Here is a 25,151-nt window from a genome sequence, read left to right on the forward strand (position 1 = left end):
GACAAAAAAAGTAGTCATCTGGGAAAAAGCTGAAGGCAGAAAAGAACAGGGGGAAACTAAAGGAAAAAGGACATATGGGAGCAACCATCTGATGTGTGCAGGAAAACTGTAATCATGCTGTTTTAATGGAATGTAAAGCAAAAGGTAGAGAGGGCTGGGGATGTAGCTCAGAGGTAAAGCACTGCCCTGGCATGCACAAGGTCCTGGGGTTTGGTCTCTAGCACTGCATCCCCACCCCACCCCACAAAAAAAAGGTAGGGATTCATGGGGGATGGGGTAGTCGAGGTCTTCTAAGAAGCAGACACCAAGTCAAAAATCAACAGTGCAAGGAAAGTATTACAGGAAGCTCTAAGTTAGAGGTAGTTGGTCAGACAGCAGTGTATAATGGACCCCAAGTGAGATACCACACAGTCTGAGAGAGGTTCAGAAAGTCATCAAGAATCCCTGAACCAAAACTGACATCAGACCATCTCGCAGAAATAGGCCTGCATTAGTAGCCTGCCATGCTGGTTGTGGGGCTTCTGGGGAGCACTGCCTCAGAACAAAAGCAGCCCCTCAAGGAACAGGAGGCCTTGGTCAATCATGTTCCCTGTAGTTGAAGAATGAGTCACACTTTTAGGGGCATCACAAGAATAGAGAAGCAAATAGGCAGATGATCTGGAAACCCAAACTTTAAACTGTAGGTAAGAAATTCTAAACTTGAAACTTATTTCATCAATCAACTCAAATTCCCAGCTTCTCTCAATCAATCAACACTGATCCAAGGCAGAACTGAGCGAGACCAGCTCAACATAACCTCCTTCCCCTCTTAAACTGGGCCATTTCATTCATTCACATAACCCTCCAGTTCCTGAAGTTTGGGACCCATGATCAACAGGAAATTAAATCCTAGAAGCTATGATGTTATTCTCAAGGTTATGTAGTGAGGAGTGAGTCAGAATGAGAATCCAGGTGTCCTTTTAGAAGCTCTTTGCAATGCTACCTTTATACAGACCATCTAAAGCTTTCATCACAACATCAGCTTCACTCCTAACAGATTCTTGATGGTTATACACCACTGCTGACCAACTGACAACCCCACCACAACACCCAGTCACTTACTAGGTCAAAAGTCAGGTTATTTCATGTGCCTTGTTCATCACCATACTTAAATTGTAAATTATCAAAAGCTCCAAAGAGAAGTGGTTTTGCTTATTATCAGAGAATGTGAAGGCGAGTTGGCTATGACATGGACAGCCCACAAAGGCAAGGACCGATTCTGCCCTGCTGGTTATGAGGGCATTCTCCACTGACATGACCCATCACAAGGACTGTGCTAGCATCAATGCTAGAACTTTTAACTACTTCACACAGCTCTCTTCCGCTTACTAAAGGGGAATATTTCAAATATACATTCCTGAAATAGCCTTTCTTGGTTTCTATAATAAAATCTTAACTCAGAACTCAATATTCTACTAATATAGCCCACAATAATTATCTTCATTGAGTGCTGGTCATTATATGGAAAGCTAATTGAGGTTCCTAAAAGCTGCGATGTTGGTATGAAATTTTTCCTATATAAGACTGGCTCTAATAGTTAATTTTCTTTGGCTACATTTATGGTGACTACAATTACCCTGCTATTCTCCATACTTTTCCCTCATCTCTCTCATCCCTAGGGCACATGGCTGCCAAGCCCAAGCACCCAACTTAACTGATGGCACAGCAGGTATCAGAGCTTCAATGGCCCCAGTCTCAGGTACCTGTACATGGAAATTTGAGGAGAGATCTTCACCATTTCTACCAAAAGGTAGAAGAAATAGCACTTCAAGGGCTGGGGATGCAAGTTACTGGCAGAGCACTTGCCTAGTACGCATGAAGCCCTGGATTTGATCTCTCATACCACAAAGAAAAATAAATAGAAATATCACTTCAACTCTCCCTTAGGTACAGTAATTTTAACACCCCAACCCCATTTCATTGTCAAAGTAACCTACCAAGAATACACCCTCTAGAAATCTGTTCCAAATGGAGAAGATAAGTCACTTAATGATATTGAAGAATACGTACTGACTACAAGTGTGTGCCAGGCACTGTTCTAAAGAGCTGGAAGAGTCCCTTCTGTTCTAATGAGTGGCTGGTAACACATCAATTACCACATAGCATTAGAGGCTTCTCATACCTAAAAATATTAGATCCAAAAGGAAATCTGTAATCCACGGACAAAGCTATACCCATGTCCAGGTTTCTTCCAGTAGTTTCTATTTTCAATATGTGATTTGTTTATAACACAAGACCAATGCCATCTCCTAAACACAAACCTTGGGTGGCCCAAGAATTATGATCTTTAAGCTCTCCAAGTCCACATACCTTTGACTCTATTTTTCATGCTTTTCTTCAGCATATTTTCCCCACTGTCACCTCCTCCTTCTTCTGCTGCCACCAAGGCAAAGAACTCTTCCAAATTTTCACCTTCCACTTTTGCCAAGCAAAAATTACTAAACTTCAAAGTGCCAGGCCCTTCCAAGAGTATCTATAAAGATCAAAATGTGTTTTTAGAAACAAGTTCAATTTAATTTGCATATCCATTAATACTTCTTATAATTGCACTTTAGACTTTCAGAGTTGGCTTTCTTGCTTCATCACAACTCAAAAATGCTAAAAATTTTTTAAAGAAGCTATTGAAAAATACAACAATTTAAAAATAGAATTGGCCATTCTCAGATACCATATAACCACAGGGAAACCTCAGACTTCTGGAAAATAAAGTATAACGTATATAATATTAAAGAAATATCTATTTAATTCATTTTTTTCCATGTTGAACATTGAAGTCTTTACATATTCTGGATATTAATATTCTGTTAGAATAGCACCAAAGATTTTCTCCCATTCTGTAGGTTTTCAAATCGGGTATTGTGATAGCTCCAGATTGCTTTTTTTGGCTTCAAATTGCTTTGACTGTTCTGGGTCTTACTATTCCAAGTGAATCTTAGGACTTTTTTTTTTTTTCTAGTTCTGTGAAGAATGTTATTGGTATTTTGATGAAGACTGAATTGAATCTGAATATTGCTTTTGGTGTATGGCCCTTTAATAATATTAATTCTGCCTATCCATGAGCATGGGAAGATTTTCCATCTTCATGAGTCTTCAATTTCTTGCTTCAGTGTCCTATAGTTTTCACTGTAGCGGTCTTTCACCTCCTTGATTTATTCCTAGGTTTTTGATTCAGTTTTTTTTATTGTTGTTGTTGTTGTTGTTTAAGGCTATTGTGAATGAAATTGTTTCCTTAATTTCTCAGCATATTCATTATTGGTATATAGGAAAGCTATTGATTTTCACATCAATTCTATAAACTGCCGCTTGGCTAAATTAGCTCTAGCAGTCTTCTGGTGGATTTCTTTGAACCTTCTAAGTATAGGATCATATCATCTGCAACATTTCACTCTTTTCTTTCCTATTTTTATCCATTTCCTTTTCTTGCCCAATTGCCCTACGTACAATTTCTAGCACTATTTAAATACTAGTAGTAATAATGAACATCCTTCTATTTTTCCAGATTTTAAAGAAAACGCTTTCCGTTTTTCCTTTTTCACTGTAAGGTTGGTTTGGAGTTTTACACTTACAGCCTTTGTAATGTTGGAGGTTTCCTCTATCCTTAGTTGAATATTTTTTAGTTATAAGTGGACATAATGTATTTTTATGTGGTGCTGAGGATAGAACCCAGTGCCTCACACATGGTAGGCAAGTGCTCTACCTCTAAGCCACGACCCCAGCCCTATCCCTAGTTTCTTTAATGCTGAATTTTGTCAAAGGCTTTCTCTGCATTTATTTAGATGATCAATTTTGCCCTTAATTCTGTGTGTGATGAGTTACATTTATTAGTTTATGTTAAACCATCCTTGCATCTCTGGAATAAAACTTGATTATGATGTACAATCTTAACAAAATATTAGCAAAATATGTACAACATATTAAGGATTTTTGCATTTAAGTTAAGGGTATTTGCGTTTCTTTCCTTGATGTTTCCTTACCTGGTTTTGGTAAGATATACTGGCTTCGTAGAATGAATTTTTTAAGTGTCCCATCCCTATTTAGTGGAATAATGTGAGGAACATTGACATTAGTTCTTTAAATATCTAGAATTCAGCTGAAGATCCATCTGATCCTTGGCTTTTCTTTGCTGGAAGGCTTTTCATTACTGCTTCTATTCATTACTAGTTACTGTTCTGTTTAGGTTTTCTATGTCTTCTCCATTCAATCTTGGCAGGTCACATGTCTAGAAACATCCATGTCTTCTAGATTTTCCAGCTTACTGGAGTTTCCAAAATAGTCCATAATGATCTTCCAGATTTCTATGGTAATTTCTATTTCATGCGTAATTTTAATTTGGGTCTTCTCTTTCTTTTGGCTAGGTTGGATAAGGGCTACTCAATCTTGTTTATCTTTTCAAAGAAGCAACTCTTGATTTCATTGATTCTTTGCATTGTTTTATTCTCTATTTTAGCTCTGATCTTAATTATTTCCTTCCTTCTATAGGTTCTGGAATTGGTTTCTTCTTGTACAATGGCCTTAAGACGTATCATTAGGTTGTTAGTTTGGGCTCTTCTGATTTTTTTATGTAGACACTCATAGCTGTAAACTTTCCTCTTAAAACTGCCTCCACAGTGTTTTTTCTAGTATGTTGTACCTCTATTCTCATTTGGGTCTAAGACTTTAATTTCTCCTGATTCCTTCTATCACCCATTCATCATTCAAAGAGTGTTATTCAATATCCATGTGGTTATCTAGTTTCTGTAGGGTTTTTGGGTGCTGATTTCAAATTTCATTCCATTACGATCTGATAAGACTCAAGGAATTAGATCATTTTTTGTATTTGCTAAGAATTGCCTTGTAGCCTAAAATAAGATCTATTTTGGAGCAAGTTCTCTAAGTCACTGAGAAGGAAGTATATTCAGTTGTTGGATGAAACATACAACAGATATCTGTTAAATCCACTTTATTTACACACACACACTCAAAATATACACACACACATGCAATACACAAGCATCATCCTAAGCCCTCCTGACTTTTAGAGTTTGTGCTCAGAAACCTGAAATGATTCTTTTGGCCTGCCTCTATGGCCTATTTCTCTAGAGACGTTTAAAATTCTATCCTTGTCCTATAAGATGTTTTAATTATGATGTGTCAGAGTTGTTTTTTGTTCTTGTACATTTGGGGTTCTAAATGCCTCCTGTATCTAGATGTTCCTTTCATTCTCAAGATTTCTGAACCCCCAAGATACTCTTACTGTCCAATATTGAATTTTAGAGAAATCCCTTTCACCCACCTCACTATGAAGCAGTACTCTCCCTGCTTGAAGCCTGAGCCACACAGCAACTAGGAATACAGTCTTCTAATTTACCATCTTGAATCCCCCTATGGTTTAGTTCTTAAATGTCTCCCAAAAGCTCATGTGTTGAAGCCTTGTTCCCCAGTGCAGTTTTCAGAGGTGGGCCTTTGAGAATTGAATGTATCATAAGGGCTCTGATCTCATGAATGGACCAATCCAATTATGGATTCAGAGTTTAGTGTGCTATTGGGAAGTAGTGGAAACTTTAGGAGGTGGGGCCTAGTTTGAGGAAGTAGGTCATTGAAGTTGCTCCCTTAGTGTGTATTTTACACCTAACCTCTTCCTCTCACCTTCCTAGCCATCATGAAGTAAGGAGTTTTGCTTTAACACAAGCTTCCCACCAACATTCTGGCTCACCACAGGTCCAGAAACAATAGAGCCAAATGATCACAGACTGACACCTCTGCAACTGTGAGCCAAAATAAATCCTCCCTCCTTTTGAATTGTTTGGTGTTGTGTCACAGCAACAGAAAGTTGACTAATATGGTCTACACTAAACCTGTTCAGCTTTTTTCTTGTCATCATTCAATAAATGTAATGTAACAAATATTTACATAGCATAGCACTTATTGTATAAGTAATCTAGAGATTTAAAATACGCAGGAGAATATAAGTTGAAAATACTATGCCATCTTATATAAGGAACTTGAGCATCCTAGGATTTTGGTAACAAAAGGGGGTCCTGAAACTAATTCCCTTTTGGCTAACTAGGAATGATGATACCTAACAATCTATATTTATCAACCCTCCGTGACATCTAAGAGGCTTGGAAAATCCATCAACCTGAGATGTCTTTTATTCAAGAGGCAATATAATAAAAGGTTAAAACCAGAATTCTGAATTTACAGAACTAGAATTGAGCCCAACACTTACTTGCTATCTGATACTTCATGTGTAAAATGTGAAACACCTAAGTCTTCAGACTACTGTAAGGGTTACTTGAACTTATACGAGCAAAGGGCTAATCACTATGACTAGCATGTGATAAGTACTCAGGTTTGCTAATATAATTTGTGAATACATATTTTTTTTTAAGAAACATTCTGGGAAGTGACATGGTTTCTTCTAGAGTCAGTAAGAATATTTCTAGGCGGTTGCAATGGATTGGGTCACGTCTGTTTTTAAAAGTAACTTGAAGTTAACTCATAACTTCTAGTCATAAATACTTACTATAACGTGTCTATTAGTCTACAAAAGTGGTTTTTGGACCTCAAGCATCAGAATCCTCTGAGGACTTGTTAAAGTGCAGATTATTAGCCACTCCCCAAAAGTTTGATTCCTAAAGTCCAGTGTAAAGCCCAAGAACCTGCATCTCTAACAAGTCCCAGATATTAATACTGATCTAAGGAACACACTTTGAGAACCATTGGCAAACCAGAGTATCTTTGTCCTGACTACTAAGTAAATTTTTATTAAAGAATTGTGTAGGATGGCTGTGTTCCAATAAAACTTTATTAACAGACAGGAATCCTGCCCAACCTTTCCCAACTCTTGCTCTAGAGCACACGTTACTTAACAAATCAGCATGAATTTTAGATAACAGCTGATAAAATTCATTAAACTCCCATTCTCTGGTCCAAATCCAGCCACTGCCTGGATTTGCACAGTTATGACCTAAGTAGTTTTACATTTCCGAGTGGATTAAAAAAAAAAAAAATCAAAAGAATATTTGACACGTGAAAATTCTATGAAATTCAAATTTCAGAATCCCTAAATAAAGTTATTGAAACACAGCCACACCCATGCATTTGCACACTGTCTATAGCTGTTTTCAGCACTACAATGACAGTTGGGTGGCTGCAGGCTTGGGGTAAGCATATGAATAATTCAAACTAGAACTTCTTTACATGTTAAAGTTTCATGAAGTTCTCTTTTCAGGTTTAATTTTCTTATACAGATGGCCTACTAAAATAAAGTTTAAATGAAATATTCAGTTTTTCACTTCATTAGCATAAAGAAACCTCAGCCTTGTAACATGTGCAATTCCTCCAGACCTATACTTATAAAACAGTAATAGCTGCCATTGATTTTGGACACACTACCTGCCAGAAAGCACCCTAGAAGTTTAACCTAGATATAATACATAATCCTTTTAACTACTCTGAAAATATTTATCTACATATCACAAAGAAGGAAACTAAGGCAGAGAGAAGCAGGGCGATTTGTCCAGGATCGCATAGTCTCTGTGTCAAAATTGATTTGCAACTCACCACTTTGGAAAGCAGTATGGAGATTTCTTTAAAAACTTGAAATGGAACCACGATTTGACCCAACTATCCCACTCTTCAGTCTATACCCAAAGGACTTAAAATCAGCACACTATGGTGACACAGCAACATCAATGCTTACAGCAGCTCAATTCACAATAGCTAAACTGTGTAACCAATCTAGATGTTCTTTAATAGATGAATGGATAAAGAAACTGTGCTATACATACACAATGGAATATTACTCAGCATTTAAAGAAAATAACATATGGCATTTGCAGGTAAATGGATGCAATTGAAGAATATCATGCTGAGCAAAGTAAGCCAATCCCCAAAAAAACAAAGGCCAAATGTTCTCTGATAAGTGGATGCTGATCCATAATGGCGTGCGGGGTGGGGCGGGTGGGGGGGGAGGAAAAATGGAGGAACTTTGGGCAAAGGGAAGGAAGGAGAGGTGAGGGGGTATGGGGGCAGGAAAGATGGTGGAATAAGATGGACATCATTACCCTAGGTACATATATGACTGCAAATATAGTACAATGCTACATCATATACAACCAGAGAAATGAAAAGTTGTGGTGCAATGGTGTACAATGAATCAAAATGCATTTGCTGTCATATATACCTAATTAAAATAAATTTTAAAAAATTGACTGCAACTCAAACTAAGCAGGTTTCATGACTTACACTGAAGAACATTTAGTTATGGGAATCAATTTTACCAAGAAAGAAAATATTTGATCCATGATATAAGGAATCGCCTATATACTGCCAAGAATGCCACTGCCAAGCTAAAATAATGGTTCATAAATGTGTACTATAATTTAAGAATTAAAAGTCTTACCTATTGGGTTCATCATTTACAATATACCTCAGTGGCAATAAGCACTTACTCAAAGACCTCTGAAAGGAAGAGAGGCTTTACATTCCAAAAACTCCTTAAATAGGCAGCTAAAATGTAGTACTACACATTTTCTTTCATTTAAAAAAGTAACACCTTTGAAAAAAGCACTCTAAATTGAGATATAAGCCACTAGGAAATCAAAACTCATAAATTACCTTCCCAGGAGAAATGTCACAAAAGAGAATGCCAAGTTTATGAAGATGATATAATCCAGTAATCAGGTCAATCCCAAAGTCTCTTATAACATCTTCTGGGAGGTTTTCATCTTGAGCAATAACTGTTTCTAAGGAACCACCTGCAATAAGTTGATTAAAATCACCAATTTTAACCCACCAACATCACAAAGTCTCTGAGAAGTTCAATACTGGCTGACAGTGAGCATTAAAATATGATTTAAACAGTAAACCCTGATAGACTAGTTGTATACATAGTGGTTTTGCACTGTAAACAATGTCTGTGACCATACCCTAGAGTCAGTCCCAGGAAGCACCTGGAAGGATGGTATTAAGTCAGCAAATGGATGAGAGGATAATCCCCCCAAATCCCCTAGGAAATAAACAGCTGCAAAAATTAAACATTAACCCCAAACTGTACACTTAAACATACAAAGCGTAGGCTCGTTTACTCACATGCAGCATCAGGTCACATTCCACAAAGCGCTGTATGGCAAAAAGGATGACACCCTCCCTAATGTGGCTGTCACAACCCTTACTGGGCACCATTGAGACAAAAAGCCAAAGCCAAGCACACTGTGAATTCTATTGTTCTATCCTTCAAAGGTGCCAGTCCTGCCTCTTATCATCTAAGTGCCAGGGGCAAACTTTTAATTAAAGCATCAAGATTATAACAGGAGTCAAGTTCTGATAAAGGAGTGTCTCAGCTGGCATGTGAAAGTTTAATCAGAATGACTATGATGGGAAAAAAAAGGTATTCTGGGTTTATTTTCTTTTGGTGGATGAGGAACCAACATTGGTATAATTTAAGATAGGATATTACACCTGGTCAGGGGTCAGAAACAAACAGCTGAAGTCAAAATAACATTAGGGGTATCCCCTGATCACGTTGCCAATGTGTATGTCTATGAAGGTAATCCCACCATGACCCCCTCACACCGACTCAGAAAAATATAAATTAGCCCTAAAAGTAATTTGGTTTTAAGTTTTATAAATTCTGACTGCTGACAAGCAAAATTCATAATGCAAATAATCACATTACATCAATATTCAATGATCCTTTATTACTAATCAAGGTATAAAGTACACCAATGGTGATGCTTATTAGTTTTTTTCTGATAAACTCAAAATGTTAAGGCTAAAAGTCCAGATAAAATGTATTCATTCACCTTCCTCCCTATATGTAGTCCCAAAACATTGGGTAGACAGCTATAACATCTCCATTGTCAAGGAGTGAGAATTATTGGTTCATCTCTGTACTTTTCCCACATTGCTTCAGTTCTTATAAAGTGCAAGTATCCTTTTCATAAAGCCAAAGGATAACAGCTTTATGAATGTACTAGATAATTAAAAACTAGTTAACATCTAGCGTTTATTTTTATTTATTGTGAAAACTTGCTTGACAAGTTAATCATCACTTTAAAATATCAAGTTTCTATACAGGTAATTTAATAACAAAGTAAACTCCAAATAAACTTTTATATAATCTTTCCTTTTACCAAACATCTTTTATCTTTTGCCCTTCCCTAATATTCATCAAGCAATAGCTTTTCAAATTAACATAATAATATCTATAATAGATGATTTTTAAAAAGCAACAGGAGCTGGGGATATAGCTCAGTGGTAATGCATGAGGCTCCGAGTTCAATTCCACAGTGCCACCAAATTTTTTAAAAAGGTAAATACAAACATACACTACGTTTCAATACTGCATCAGGGGACTACTTCAGAGCATACCTTACAGCCTTACCTGTGCAGAGTTCCACCACCATCCAGAGATGATTGCTGGTTTCATACCATTCATGAAAAGTTACAATATTCTTGTGTTTAATTTCATGGGTGAGACGGACCTATAAAACATACAGCATTCACTTTAAGAAGTTCTTAAACTCAGATATGAGAAGCACCTAACTATGTAATTGGGACATGGATAAGAAAACAGTAGAAAATGGACTGGGGTTGTAGCTCAGTGGTAAAGCACCTGCCTCACATGTGTGAGGCACTGGGTTTGATCCTGAGTACCACATTAAAAACAAAGATACTGTGTGTTTATTTACAACTAAAAATATATTAAAAAGAAAAGTGGTGGAATTTACTTACAGACATTAGAAATAATGGTTAGGAATGCCAGTCACATGGAAAAATGCTAACAGTGTATAACCTTAAAAAACATGCATCTGGGGGCTGAGGATATAGCTCAGTTGATAGAGTACTTGCCTTACATGTACAAGGCCATGGGTTCAATCCCCAGCCCCGCAACAACAAAAAAAAGATATGCATCTGTGTAAATACAGATTGTACAAGATTTATGGTTAATAACTAGAAGATGTACATGCAGCTGTTAGTAGAAATATAGATGCTCCTTGACTTATGAGGTTGTAGTCCAATAAATCCATCCTAAATTGAAAATACTGTAAGTAGAAAATGCATTTAATAGATCTGAATTATTGAACATCATAGCTTAGCCTCACCTACCTTAAAGGTACTCAGAACACAAAGCTTAGTTAATAACTGTTGCACCTTACATACACAGAGAATAGATATGATGGGATACTAAAAAATAAAGACCTCACACATTGTGGTGGTGCTTGCCTGTAATCCCAGTCACTTGGGAAGCTGAGGTAAGAAGGTCTCAAGTTCAAGGTCAGCTTGGGCAACATCATAATACCCCATCTCAAAGAAAAAAACAAAGACAAACCAAAACTAACAGTGATTGTCTTCAGTGCACCTTTTTTCTTCTATCCATTTTTCTATATTGTCCAGATTTTCTATTATGAGTATGCATTACTTTTATAACATTTAAAAGAACTCAGGATTTTACAATCTTCTTTTTCAAAAATATTCTTATTGAGTCCTAATGTCAATTTATCCAGATTATTAAAAGAAATCACAATGAACACAGTGATCTTAAAACTGTATATTTTTATTTGACCTTAATACTTGTGCACTAAAAACAAAAATGCAAAAGTCTGTCAATTTAAAAATACTAAATTGCTTCAGGGGCTTTGCTTTAAAATTCCATTAAATATGAAAACTAAAATCACAAAGCTATGTGCATTAGAAGTCAATCATCAAGACTTAGAATTAAATCTTTTTAAAAAGTGGATTATAAACCAGGTACAGTGGCACATGCCCAGTCATTCTGGAGGAAGGAAGATCACGAATTCAAAGTCGGCCTCAGCAACTTAGCAAGGCCCTATCTCAAAATAGAAAATGAAAAGAGCTGGAGATGTAGCTTAGTGGTTAAGCATCCCTGGATTCAATCCCCGGGGATTGAAAATAATCTACCAAAAAAAGTGGATTATGTAAATACAAAATAGAAAGAGGCTAACCAGAAGTGGGAGGGGGAGAGAAATGGGGAGATGAAGGTCAAAAAGCACAAAATTGCAGTTATGCAAGATGAATAAGTCTAAAGACCCAAAAATACAGCATACGGACTATAGCTAATTCTGTAGTTTTACTGGAAATTATCCAAGAGACTAGATCGTAGGTGCTCTACATACACACACATCTTTACTATATAAAATGACAGTTATGTTAAATTGCTTATCTGTAGTAATCATTTCACTATGTAGATGTAAGTGAAAACATGTTGTATTTTAAACTTATACAATTTTAAGAAGTCTTTGAAAATACCTAGAATGGCTGACAAGTACAAAAGTGCCTCAGATTCTTTTTTAAAAAAAAGATCACAAATCTTATTGTCACTTTATTTAGAAATAGAGCTTTTTAAAAATGGAATATGTGGTACACTCTCAGAACTAGATAAGCTCATAGTGTAACACAATTAGAGGAAAATGATTTAGAAAACAGATGAGAAAAACAATAATCAGAGTGATCAAGAAAGAATTTAAGGACTAAGAAACCATAAAACTAAAAAGACCACTAAAGAATGGTGAAGGCCATGTAGCAAGCATGTTTAAGGATGCCCACTGATTCAGGCACAGGAACACAGAGGTCCTGATGGAAAGAGATGAAATTCCCACAGATTCACCATCAGAATTCAGTCCTCAGCACACTCTGACACTCCCCAGTATTCAACTTCCACCCAATACCTACTTACTCTTCCGGTGTTCATTACAGGGCCACATCATCTCTGGCAACCTTGCCGCCTACCCCCACCTCAACTACCCATAGTTACTCTGCAGACCCGTACTATACAATATAGGAGCTGCTTGCCATACAGGGCAATTACAAAGCAGCCAATATGAACAGATATGTTCTAAGTGTCAAATATACACCAGATTCTAAAAACTTAATACCTGAATGAATGGAAATGACCAAGTTTTGATCAAAAATTGCGTGTTGAAATAAGGTACTGTATTTATTGTGTTTTAATACATTTAAGTTAATTTTACCCTTGTGTTCGTGTGTGTTGCCCGAGATCAAATCTCAAACCTGAACCTTGCACATGTAAGGAAGGTGCTCTACCACCGAGCTACACCCCCAGTCCCTTTTTTCTTTTTCAATGTGGCTACTAGGAAACATACAATTATATTTGTGGCCCCCATTATATTTGAGAGAAGTGTTGCTAGTTTTCCCTAAAAATCATGACCTCCAAAATCTACCACACATGCCTGTGAGCACACTCACTTCCCTTTCCCTTGTCCTAGATCCCAATTCCAGCTAAATTCAGCCTTCTACAATCCTGCATATATTCAACAGCTGAAGTAGACACAAACCACCAGATCACAATCTCAAAAGGCCACCAATTACCTGACCTTCAAGAGGCTATTCTCACCTCCTCTTTCCTCAAACCTCTAATACTGCCTTCCCCTCCTCCCACCTCTTAATTGATGACTGCTAATTTCAGAGACAGCAAAATCCCTCAGGACTTTCTCTTGCTCCCTACACCAGGTCTATCAAGCAGCATCCTTATCTCTACCCCATTCTCCTCTCAACTGTCCACCCTCCTTTCAAAAGCCACTGTTTCCTCAGGTATACAAGATCCCATGCAAACTTCACTTTGACAGCCATCTCCTCCCTACCCTACATTCATTTTCCCTTTATACTGACTCATTCCCTGCAATTATCTCTGTGGAGAGGCTCCAGTGGCTTACCTAATACCCCTTTCACCTACATGATTAATACAGAGTTCCTATATTGCCAAAGACAGCTTCATGCCTGGACAGAAAAAAAAACACTTCCTCACTTTCTGTACAGGTGAGGGGGCAGAGGAAAGGCACCAAGATGTTAGTCAAGTCACTGGCTGAAATTTCCTAGGAAACTTTAAAGGGGTTTTATTCAAGACACCAAGTAACACCTAAGCACCCCCTTCCTACCCAGGAAAACTGGCATGATGGCTAAAGGTATTGTCACCCAGCAACTGTAAAGTGGCCTTAAACACAGAGCCAAGCAATAAAGACAGAAGAGACAAACAATAGCTAAGAGGCATTTGGTGAAACCAGGTTATAAATCCAAGACTTCCTTCACCTGAGAAAACAGGCCATCTGCTTCAAGCCCTGGGATTTGAGGTCTCTCATCAGGAGTCACATGTAACTCCTAATGCCCCATATTGCCATCCAGCTGTCACCCTATTTCTCTGCTCCTTGCTTCATCAAAACTCAAGAGTGGCCTCCACCTCCTCCCACTTCCTCTTAAACCAGTTCCGGCTTTTATCCACAGCAATTCACCAAAACCACCGTCTTTAAGGTCATCCGTGGCCTCTGTTGTCAAATCCTCAGTCCTCACCTTATCAGCTGCATTTCACACAATTGATTTCTCTTCTCCCTGCATCACTTTCTTTACTTGATTTCCATGACACCACATATTTGGCCAAAGTTTTCAGCTTCAGAAAACTGAATTCACTCTGGCAACAAAAGAAACCCCTCAGGGGCATGGGAAACTCAAACAATTGTCAATAAGGTTCATTGGACAGCTTCTAAGCTGAACTTCCAGAAGATTCCCAAAAATCACACCATAAAACTAAGCCACAACCAGAAACAGCTGACAGCTAGTGTGTTACCTCTGCCACCACTAAGACAGACATCCAGCACCACCAGTCTCAGCCCAACTGACAAATCGGTCCCTTGAGGCCTCTCTCATCACTTACATCAGTTTGGAAACCAAGTCTCCTCTAGTACATCTAAAGGGGATAATTTCATCAAAAACTCTATAAACTGGAGAATTGCTGTTTGTAGCTTCCCCGAGTCTGCAGAACAAGAAAGCATGCCAGAATGGGCAATGACCAAGTCAGTCCACAGCACATCATCCCATTCTTTTCCAGCTCTCCTTTCACTGGATGCTCCCTTTCATACTACTTTGCTACTTCTGCTTATGCTATGTGTTGCAGTGAAGGTCCTCAGTGCTCACCCATCTTCTCATATTCACCTAATACCTACCAGCTAATGACACTCAAATATTCAACTCCACCCTGAACTTCCCCCTAAATGCAGACTCAAACACTCATTGTCTTTACATATCTGTTTGTATGTAAAAATGGATACCTCAAAATTTAAGTGACCAATGAACCCTCGTACCTAGACTTTCCCCTCTTAGGAAATGACATCACCATCAATCCAGTCACCCCAGCCCAAAATTGTAGAATAATCTTTGGTTTCTCTTTCATACTTCATATCCAATTCATCATCCAAACCCTCAGCTCTACTTTACAAGAGAACGCAAAATTATCTGTTCACATAAGCTCAAAACCAGCAAGACAATATCTGTAATGTAAGAAGTCAGGACCGTCATCATACTTGAGGAGAGGGTCTGAAAAAAGGTATGAACGGTCTGTAGGATAATGCTCATGTTCTGTGGCTGGATGCTGGATGCATAAGCACATCTTCAGGAAGATTTGAACAACTATGATTGAATACTTTTTTGCATGTATGCTTTACTTCTATAAAAAGACTCAAGCTGGACACAGTGGAGCATACTTGTAATTTGTAATTCCAGTTGCTCAGGAGGTTGAGGCAGGAGCATCATGAATTCAAAGCCAGCCTCAGCAACTTAGGGAGACCCTGTCTCAAAATAATATATAAAAAGGGCTGGGGATACAGCTCAGTAAATACCCCTGTGTTCAATCCCAAGCGCGTGCGTGCACACAAATGTATACTTTTTGGTAAATAAAGTGACTAATACTTGCAATAACAGATAAATCTCAAAAGTATGATAATAAAAAGAAGCACAACACAAGAGTCACCACAGGAATCCATTTATTTGAGGTTTAAGAAAAAAAAAAATCTTCAATGCCAGAAATAAGGGTAGTCGTTACAAAAGGGTATTGAACAAGATATTTGTGAAGAGGCATGAAGTACTTTCTGGAAAGAGGGATATACTCTATATATTGACTTGGAGATTTGTTACAAGACTGTATACGTTTGATTGAAGTCATCAAATATGAACTGAGCATGGTGGAATACACCTGTAATCCTAGCAACTCAAAAGACTTGAGCCAGGTGGATCTCAAGTTCAAGACTTGCCCTGGTAACTCAGCAAGACCCTGTCTCGAAATCAAAATGGGTGATAGGGAAGGCTGGCGACATAGCTCAGTGGTAAAGCAACCCTGGGTTTATTCTCCAATACTGAGGAAAATGAAGCCATTGAATTGTAGACTGATCTGTGCATTTTATCTCAAATAATACCTCAAAGAACTTACTGGACAAAACTTTTGAAAGAAAATTTGAGGGGCTGGGGTTGTGGCTCAGAGGTAGAACACTCGCCTAGCATATGTGAGGCCCTAGGTTTGATCCTCAGCACCACACAAAAATAAAATATATTGTGTCCAACTACAGCTAAAAATAAATTAAAAAAAAATTTTTTTGAAAGTCTACCTTAAATGAGTATGTAAATAAACACCCTATCTATGACTTCTCACCATCTCTACTATAACCACCCTAGTCCCAGTCACCACCATTCCCCAATTACAATGGTCTCCCAACTAGCTCCCCAATTCTACCCAATCTGCACAATCTCTTCTCCATACAGATGCCAGAGAGAACTTACTCAGGAGCCTGTCACCCACCTCCTGAAAACCCTGTAAGTCTTCCCACCAGCAAGGGACCCTCCCCAACTACCATGTCCTGGCCACACTGGTCTCTCCTGTTCCTCACCCACACCAAACTTTCTCCAACCTCCAGGCCTGCACACTTGCTGCTTCCTTTGCCTGGTTATCCCCATTCTCCACCCCAGACACTCTCTTGGCTGGCTCCCTCCCTTCCTCACCTCTGCCCACATTTCACCTCAGGATCCTTCCAGCTGCCCTAACTATGCAGTGACCATCATCATTCTTTCCATTACCTGCTTTATTTTTCTTCTGGCAACCCACACTAGTAACTATTACAGATCTTTCCAAACAAAATGGAAGTTTTCTGAGGATAGGGACTTTGTCTTCCTCACTGCTCAATCTCCAGGGACTAGAAATGTGCCAGAACAGAGCAGGGACCCAGTAAGTACATGTTGAATGAATGAGTGTAAATGGTGAGCTTGGAGCTATGATAGAGTCAGACATGGGAAGACAAACAGTAAAATTGATAAATCCTGTTACGGAAAGAGGTGATGTTCAAAATAGGTCATCAGCCACAGATATGGGCACTGGCCAGGTGTCTGGTGACCACTTGTGATGTCAGGGGGTGGGATCAGAGGTCCCAAGAAACAGGCCACGGCAGCCCCACAAGGCACTCAGTCATTCATTAACCAGTATGGATAGGATGCAGTATTTTAAAGAAGAGTCCAGGAACCAGGTACTGTGGAAACACCAGGGAAAGAAATATGAAGGGCTTAGGAAGAACTGACAGAAAAATCAGAGTTTATCCTTAGTCGACTCAGAAATAAGAGTAATGACAATAATTAATGTGGAAGGAAAAAAATGACATTACAGATTTTGGGGTAGATTTTCACAGTAAATTCTCAACTCTTTAGGTGAGTACTGCTATTTTCCCTTTTTATAAAGAAAACTTTAGATTTTCCCACTGAAGATGAGGCTTAAACCAGTTCGACAACTTGACCAAGTTCATCCAGCCAGTTAAGTCATGGCTCCAGGACTCTACCTAGTTGTGCCTAGGACCCAAGACCCCCAAAACCCCAGCCCTACATAAGCACTCCTCCTGGTATCCAGCACAATTCTCAATAGCATTTGTTGTACTTGGAACGGCACCAGTTACTAACATGTTTTCACTGGGATTCTGGCATCCACTTTCACATCTGGCATTTGCAGTATGTGTCACAAATTGCATTCTCCTGGCAAGATTGTCTCCCGGCTGTGATCAGGTCCCCTGCCAGGGTGAAAGAGTCAAGAGATTTAATAGAGGTGGCACTCATTCTGGACCTTGATAAGTTTCAAAAGTGTCACAAAGTCTCCTGCCTAAAATCTTCCCACCTGATGGCTCTACTGTAGTCTCTGAAAATTCCTAATTATTCACCACCACCCCTAAATTAAGCCACTGATGGACTCCAAAATGCCAATGGAATGTGATCAGAGAAAGGGATGACACTTTAACAAAAATGACTTTACTATGTTAGCTAGATAGATTACCCAGGAGTATCCTGAAAGAGGTGACTTGTAAATTAGGATACCTGAAGCTGTAGTTACAAAAAGGTCCAAAAAGGACTGGGGGTTGTGGCTCAGAGGTAGAGCGCTCACCTAGCATGTGTGAGGCACTGGGTTCGATCCTCAGCAGCACCACATAAAAATAAAATAAAGATTGTGTCCACCTATAACTAAAAAAAAATTTAAAAACTTTAAAAACAGTATGTCCAACAAAACACTAACAAACTGAATTCTACATATTAAAAGAATTATACACCATAGCCAAGTGTATTTATTCCTAAAACAAATATAGTTTAAAATATGAAATCGAGACAACATACCACATTGACGGAATGAAGAAAAACGGCACAGGATCATCTCACTTAATGCAGAAAAAAAAACACTTGACAAAAGTTAACACTTGTTGTGGAAAAAAAACCTCAAACTAGGAATGGAAGGAAACTATCTCAACATATGAAATCTGTATTTGAAAAACCAAAGCAAGCAACATACTCAATGGTGAAAGGTTGAAAGCTTCTCCTATAAGATCAGGAATAAAGCAAGAATATCCATTCTCAGTTTTATTCAAAGTATTAGAAGTCCCAGCTAGAATATTTAGTTAAGAATTTTACTTTCCTTCCTAATTAGAAAAACAAAATTCTCTGCTTGCAGATGACATAATTGATTTTATATGTAGAAAGCCCTTAAAATTCCACATACAAAAAACCAGCAGAGCCTGGTGCAGTGGCACATGCCTATAATCCCAACAGCTCTGGAGGCTGAGGCAGGAGGATCATGGGTTCAAAGCCAGCCTCAGCAAAAGTGAAGCACTAAGCAACTCATTGAGACCCTGTCTCTAAATAAATAAAATACAAAATAGGGCTGGGAATTGGCTCACTGGTTGAGTCCCCCCGAGTTCAATCCCCTGTACCAAAAAAAAAAAAACTAGCAGAATAAACATAGTCAAGTAGCACAGTACAAAGTCAACACTCCAAAACTAGCTTTACTTCTATACACTAACAAATAAATTTGAAAATAAAATAAAGAAAACAATTCCATTTATAATACCATCAAAAAGAATAAAATGGCGGGGGGTTGGGGGAGCACTATAGCTCAATGACAGTGCTTGCCTAGCATGTCCTGGGTATAATCCCCAACACTGTAAAGAAAAAAAATAAATAAATTTCATAAGTATTAAATAATAAAGAGGTAAGACTCATATATAATGAAAACTGCAAAACATTGTTGAATTTTTTTTTTTTTAGAAATATTTCCAAATTATTTTTTTATTTTATTTATTTTTATGTGGTGCTGAGGATCAAACCCAGTGCCTCACACATGCTAGGCAAGCACTCTACCACAGAGCCACAACCCCTGCCCTGTTGAACAAACTTTTAAAAAGACAAATGGAAACATATCCCATGTTCATGAAGAAGATTTAAGATGTCAATACTAGCCAACACAACCTAGCCATTCAATGTAATCCCTACCAAAATTCCAGGTTTTTTGCATAAGTACAAAAACCTGAACAAAAATTCACACAATCTCAAGGCATGCCAAATAACCAAAGTGATATTGCAAAAGAAGAACAAGTGGGAGGATGCATACTTCCTAATATTAACACTTAACTTCAAAGCTATAATTATAAATAAGAACAAGACACAGGCCAATGAAATAGTACAGAGCCAAGAAATGAATTCTCACAGATACAATCAAATGACTTTCAAACAAAAGTGCCAAAATTATTCAATGAGGGAAATAACAGTCTTTTCAACAAATGATACTAGGAAAACTGGATGTTCACATGCAAAAACACAAATTGGGACCCTTATCTAATACCATATAGAAAACTAACTCAAAATGAATCAAAGACCTATACACTAAAGTTAAAACTAGGGCTGAGGTTGTAGCCGAGTGGTAGAGAACTTGCCTAGCAGATGTGAGGCACAGGGTTCGATCCTCAGCACTATATAAAAATAAAAGTATTTTGTCTATCTACAACAAAAAATTTTAAAAAGTTAAAGCTATATAAATCAAAAAAGAAATTATAGGACAAAAGCTTCACAACATTAGATTTGGCAGTGATTTTTGAATATAACACCAAAAGGGTAGGCAATGAAAGAAAAAACTAGACTTCTTAAAAATTAAAACTTTTGTACAAACTATCAACAGTGAAAAATTCAATCTAGAGAAAACATTTGCAAATGAGAAAAACATTTACAAATCATATGTGATGAGATCACTCAATTTTTTTGAGAACTCATAAAACTTAATCACATTAAAACACCGGCAAAGAACCAGGTACACACTTATAATCCCAACAACTTGAGAGGCTGAGACAGGAGGATCATAAGTTCCAGCCAGCCTCAGCAACCCCTGGATTCAAGCACTCAGTTCCACAAAATAGAAAAATAAAATGGGCAAATAACTAGAATATTTCTCTAAAAATATAGAGCTGGGATGTAGCTCAATGATATAGCATTTGTCCAGCATGCACCAGGCCCCTAGGTTTGATCTCCAGCACCCCTCAAAAAAAAAAAAAAATACAATAGTCGATGATCACGTGAAATGCTATGCAACATCACTCGTCATTAGAAAAATGCAAATCAAAACAATGTTTTGGCCATAAAAAAACACCATAACAAGTATTGGTGGTGATATGGAGAAACTGGAACCCTCATACACTGTTGGATGAAAGGCTAAACTGTATATCCACTATGGAAAACAGCATAGTGGTTCCTCAAAATATGGAGTACTTCCATAGGATCCAGCCATACCACCTCTCGGTATATTTGTAAAGGAACTGAAAGCAGGAGATGTTTGTACATGCATATTCATAGCAGTATTATCCACAATAGTTAAAACATGGAAGCAACTCAAATGGATATTGATATATGAAGCAAAATGCAGCATGTACTAGGTTGATATACAAAGGAAAAATTCTGGCATGCTACAACACAGATGAACCTTGAGGACATTATGCAAAATGAATCAATCACACATATACTGTATGACACCACTTATAGGAGGTACCTACAGGCATCAAAAGCCTAAGGACAAAATAAAATAGAGTGGTAGTTGCGAGGAGCTGGAGGACAGGACAGAATTGATTTTTCAATTTTTCTTTAGTTGTAGATGGACACAATATCTTTTTTTTATGTGGTGCTGAGGATCAAACCCAGGGCCTCACACATGTGAGGCAAGCACTCTACCACTGAGCTACGACCCCAGTCCTAGAATTGATTTTTTTAATGGGTATAGAGTTCTAGTTTTACAAGATGAATAGTTATGGAAGAGGATGGTGATGGTGCTAGCATAACAATATGAATGTACTTATCACTGAACTGTAAAATTTAAAACACCAAGGTGGTAAACTTTATATTTTAATACAATTTTTTTAAAAGGTAGGGTCCAAGAAGCCTAGGCTGTAGAGTGACAGTTACTTCAAAGCCAAGTCACTTTGACTCAATGTCCTTTCCAAAAGTTTCATATACATACACTAAACTATAGAAGAATACAGCTTCCCTTGCACCAAAAAACAACAAAAAGCCTTAAATTGGTGATAACCTGGTTATGTTTAATTGCCATTTTTCAGGACTGGTGGCACTGAATAGACAGGTAACCAACCCATCCAGGTGGGAAATGTGGCATTTGACAAAAGGAGTTCAGTAGATTCCATTCATATGCCACATTTGCTTGGTTGTAGCTTCGTCCCTCCTCAGACAGATGAGAACACACTTGACTCACCCAGTTGGTTATTTCAGGTCTTTTGCACTTTTCAGTACAAAGAATCGCCACAAAATTGATTGTTCCCTTCCGTCGCCCTTTGTAGACAACAGTCTTGCTTCCTCTGCCAATCTCCTCATACAGAATAAAGTTTTCCATCTCTGGTCCAACTTCTTACATATGATAAAACAGCATCTTTAGCTCCTAAATAGTAAACAAAAATGGAATTTATAAATGCAAGCTAGCTGCATGATTAGCACAGAATAATTACTGAAGGATAATATATGTTAGTAAACCTAAATTCTATAAACTCAAAATTCACCTTTTATAGAATAAACAAAAGCTAAGATAAAAGAAAAATTCACAAACCAATATTCAACTTTCTATCAACAAGAGCTGAAGAAAAATAGTGCAGATAAGTCATTTTGAACATAAGTAACAAACTCAGAATGGATGTTTTTCTCCAATATATCTTGATATCTTTTTTACCATGAAAACCTGGTACAATGCAAAGTACAAGTCAATGTTTACTTTCCACATTTTTATTGGTACATCATGGTTGTATATAATGGTGGGATTTGTTGCTACATGCACACAATATAACAATGTAATTTGCCTAATACTGTTTCCCAGTATTTCCACTTTCCCTCTCCTCCCTCCCTTTCCTCTATTAATCTCCCTTGTCATGAGATTCCCCCACCAAAAACTTTTTCCTTTCTGGCTTCCATCTGTAAGACAAACATACAATTTCCCACTTTGAGTTTGGCGTATTTCACTTAACATTCTCAAGTTCATCCATTTTCCTGCGAATGACAATTTCATTCTTTATGGCTGAATAAAACTTCTTTGTGTATACATACATACATTTTCTTTATCCATTTGTCCACTGACACCTAGGCCAGTTCTATACTCAGCTACTGTGAATTGTGCTGCTATAAACATGGGTATGCATGTACCATTATAGCATAACGTCTTTAATTCTTTAGGATAAATACTGAGGAGTGGTATAGCTGGATCACAAGGTGGTTCCATTCCTAGCTTTTTGCAGAATCTCCATACTAATTTCCATAGTGGTTGTAGTAATTTACAATCTCACCAAAAATGCCAAAGTGTTCCTTTTTCTACACATCCTCTCTAGCATTTTATTGTTTGTATTCTTGAAGACTGCCATTCTGACTGGTGTTAAGATGAAGACTCAGTTGTTTAAAAAAAAAAATGCAGTTAAAAAAAATAATTTCTGTTCAAAGGACCCTATCAACAGAAAGCCAGGGAATGGGAAAATGTTTTTCAAATCATATCTGATATTAATACCAAGAACATATAATGAACTCCTACAACAAAAATTCAAACAAGGGCAAAAAATATGCATATACATTTCTCCAAAGACAATAAACCAATTGTCAACACATAAATGTTCAACATCACTAATCTTTGGTGAAAGTAAATCAAGTGAGAGCCAGGGCAGTGGTATCACCTGTAACCCCTTTGTTACCAAGGCTGGCCCTGAACTGGGCAATTCTCCTGCCTCTGCCTCTGAGTGTGGCTTAAAACATTCAAGCAATTCTCTCTCTGGAGCTGTTTCTTAGAGTAATATAAGAGTTTGATCATAGGCAATGCCTACACCTATAGTCCCAGCTACTTCTTGTGCCCAGGAGTTTCTGGCAACCTTGGCAACACAGGGAAACCATCTCAATTAAAAAAAAAAAAAAAAAATCAGATAAATTTTAAACTTATGTTGCAAGTTTGAAATTTCAAACTTTAAGGTTATTCTGACTTAGTCCAAAAACATTCCCCACTGAAGACTTCCTAATGCACTTTTTAAAAAATCTGTTAACTCCTTACATGTAAAATAAAATGCAGAAAACTCCACAACATAATAAATAATTTAATAAATTACGAGGAACACCCTGGTAATCACCACCCAGGTAAGGAAATGGCACCTTGCCAGCCTCAAAAGAAGCCCCTCAGTTAGCCTATCCGAATCACAACCTGTTCTCCAAAAGTAACCATTCCCCTTTCATCCTCCACTTCCTTAGATTGCTTTATAAATCTCACCCAAGCGTGTTCTTCCCACAGTTTATTCTTCCTCGTTTCCTCAAAATGTGGTGCATCTTCTGTGATTTCTTAGATCTACAAGTTCACTCAGGAAACTTCTGAGAAGCCAGAAATCAGAGCCACTTACACACGTGCATTCAGTGAACGTTGAAACAGATCACGTGATGGGAACACGCAGGTAAAAATCACCTCACCAAATGTATTGACTCCCTGACTTGAAAGTATCCGCATCACCTGGGAAATCAACAGAAATGCAAATCCTCGGGCGCCTCCCAGATGCACAGCATCTACTCTAGAGGCGAGGCCAGGAGGGCGGTTAATACACAGCTTCTAGGCGAATGCATGCCCAGGTTTGCGAATCAGCCTTACACGTGGACTTAACAGGCAGCACCACTGTGCTAACCACTAACAGGTGATCCTTTTCGCAGCCCTTTACAGACTGATTAAGCGCAGGCTTGGAACCACTACGTAATCACCAGCCCCTCGTGGCCCGAGCAGCTTCTCCCGCCTCCCAGGTCGGTGAACATCAGCCAGGCAGGCCAGTTTGGAGCCCTGGAAATGCTGAGGTGCTATTAAGACGCGACCGCTCTGAATTTTATGAAGTGGTCCCGGTATCGCCTAAACCAAAGAGCACCCTGGTCCTGGAACAGGTGACCCGTATGACCCGAACCAAAGCCCCATGAAGTTGTGTAGAATTTTAGTTCAATAACTGTGCAAAACAGACAGCAGAGAGAGGCCTAGTGGTCGCGGTGGGCGAAGGATCAGGAGAGGGCTGCCCAACGGCGCCCCCCTAGGCCCATACTCTATTTCACGTCCGCTAAAATTCTAGTCTGGACTCGCAGCCACTACAGCCACCGCCTCACGCACCTGGACGCTGGATCGGGAGAAGGCGCCAGGCCACAGGACCGCTTGCTGTAGTGGGCGCGCCTTGGCCTTGGCCTGGAGCAGTCCACTGGCCCACTACGGGGGGGAAAACCAACGAAGAATGACGGAGGTGCGGATGCACTCTCTGGCCTCGCTGGCCCAGCTCCCCTCCGCATTTGGATTAGCCCGCGCTGTCTCCAGGGCAGCATGCAGAACGCCGGAAGAACAGCAGGGAGCTCACTGGCTGCTCAGTCTCCTTTCCCATTGGCCGGAGCACGGAAGTGAGGGGCCACCAGGAAGCCTCCCTTAACTTTAAGGACCTCACACGCTACCCTAGGTGAAACCACGGGCTCGAGACCGGGGTGAGACATGCTAGAGA

General features: G+C 38.6%; 1 protein-coding gene across 1 annotated transcript in view; it reads right to left on the reverse strand.

Annotated features, from left to right (window-relative positions):
• Positions 1-24,934, reverse strand: part of Ulk4 (unc-51 like kinase 4) — a 516,944-nt gene extending 492,010 nt beyond the window's left edge. Inside the window, exons 1-6 of the mRNA XM_071600065.1 lie at positions 24,776-24,934; positions 24,036-24,142; positions 21,875-22,057; positions 10,409-10,508; positions 8,641-8,780; positions 2,350-2,512 (exon numbers count right to left, since the gene is read on the reverse strand). Coding sequence (XP_071456166.1) covers positions 2,350-2,512; positions 8,641-8,780; positions 10,409-10,508; positions 21,875-22,012 — 541 coding nt within the window. The 5' untranslated portion in view covers positions 22,013-22,057; positions 24,036-24,142; positions 24,776-24,934. The remainder of the gene's footprint in view (positions 1-2,349; positions 2,513-8,640; positions 8,781-10,408; positions 10,509-21,874; positions 22,058-24,035; positions 24,143-24,775) is intronic.
• Between the last annotated feature and the right edge of the window lie 217 nt (positions 24,935-25,151).

Source organism: Marmota flaviventris, chromosome 1, assembly GCF_047511675.1.
Source record: "Marmota flaviventris isolate mMarFla1 chromosome 1, mMarFla1.hap1, whole genome shotgun sequence".
In the NCBI taxonomy this organism is placed as follows: Eukaryota; Metazoa; Chordata; class Mammalia; order Rodentia; family Sciuridae; genus Marmota; species Marmota flaviventris.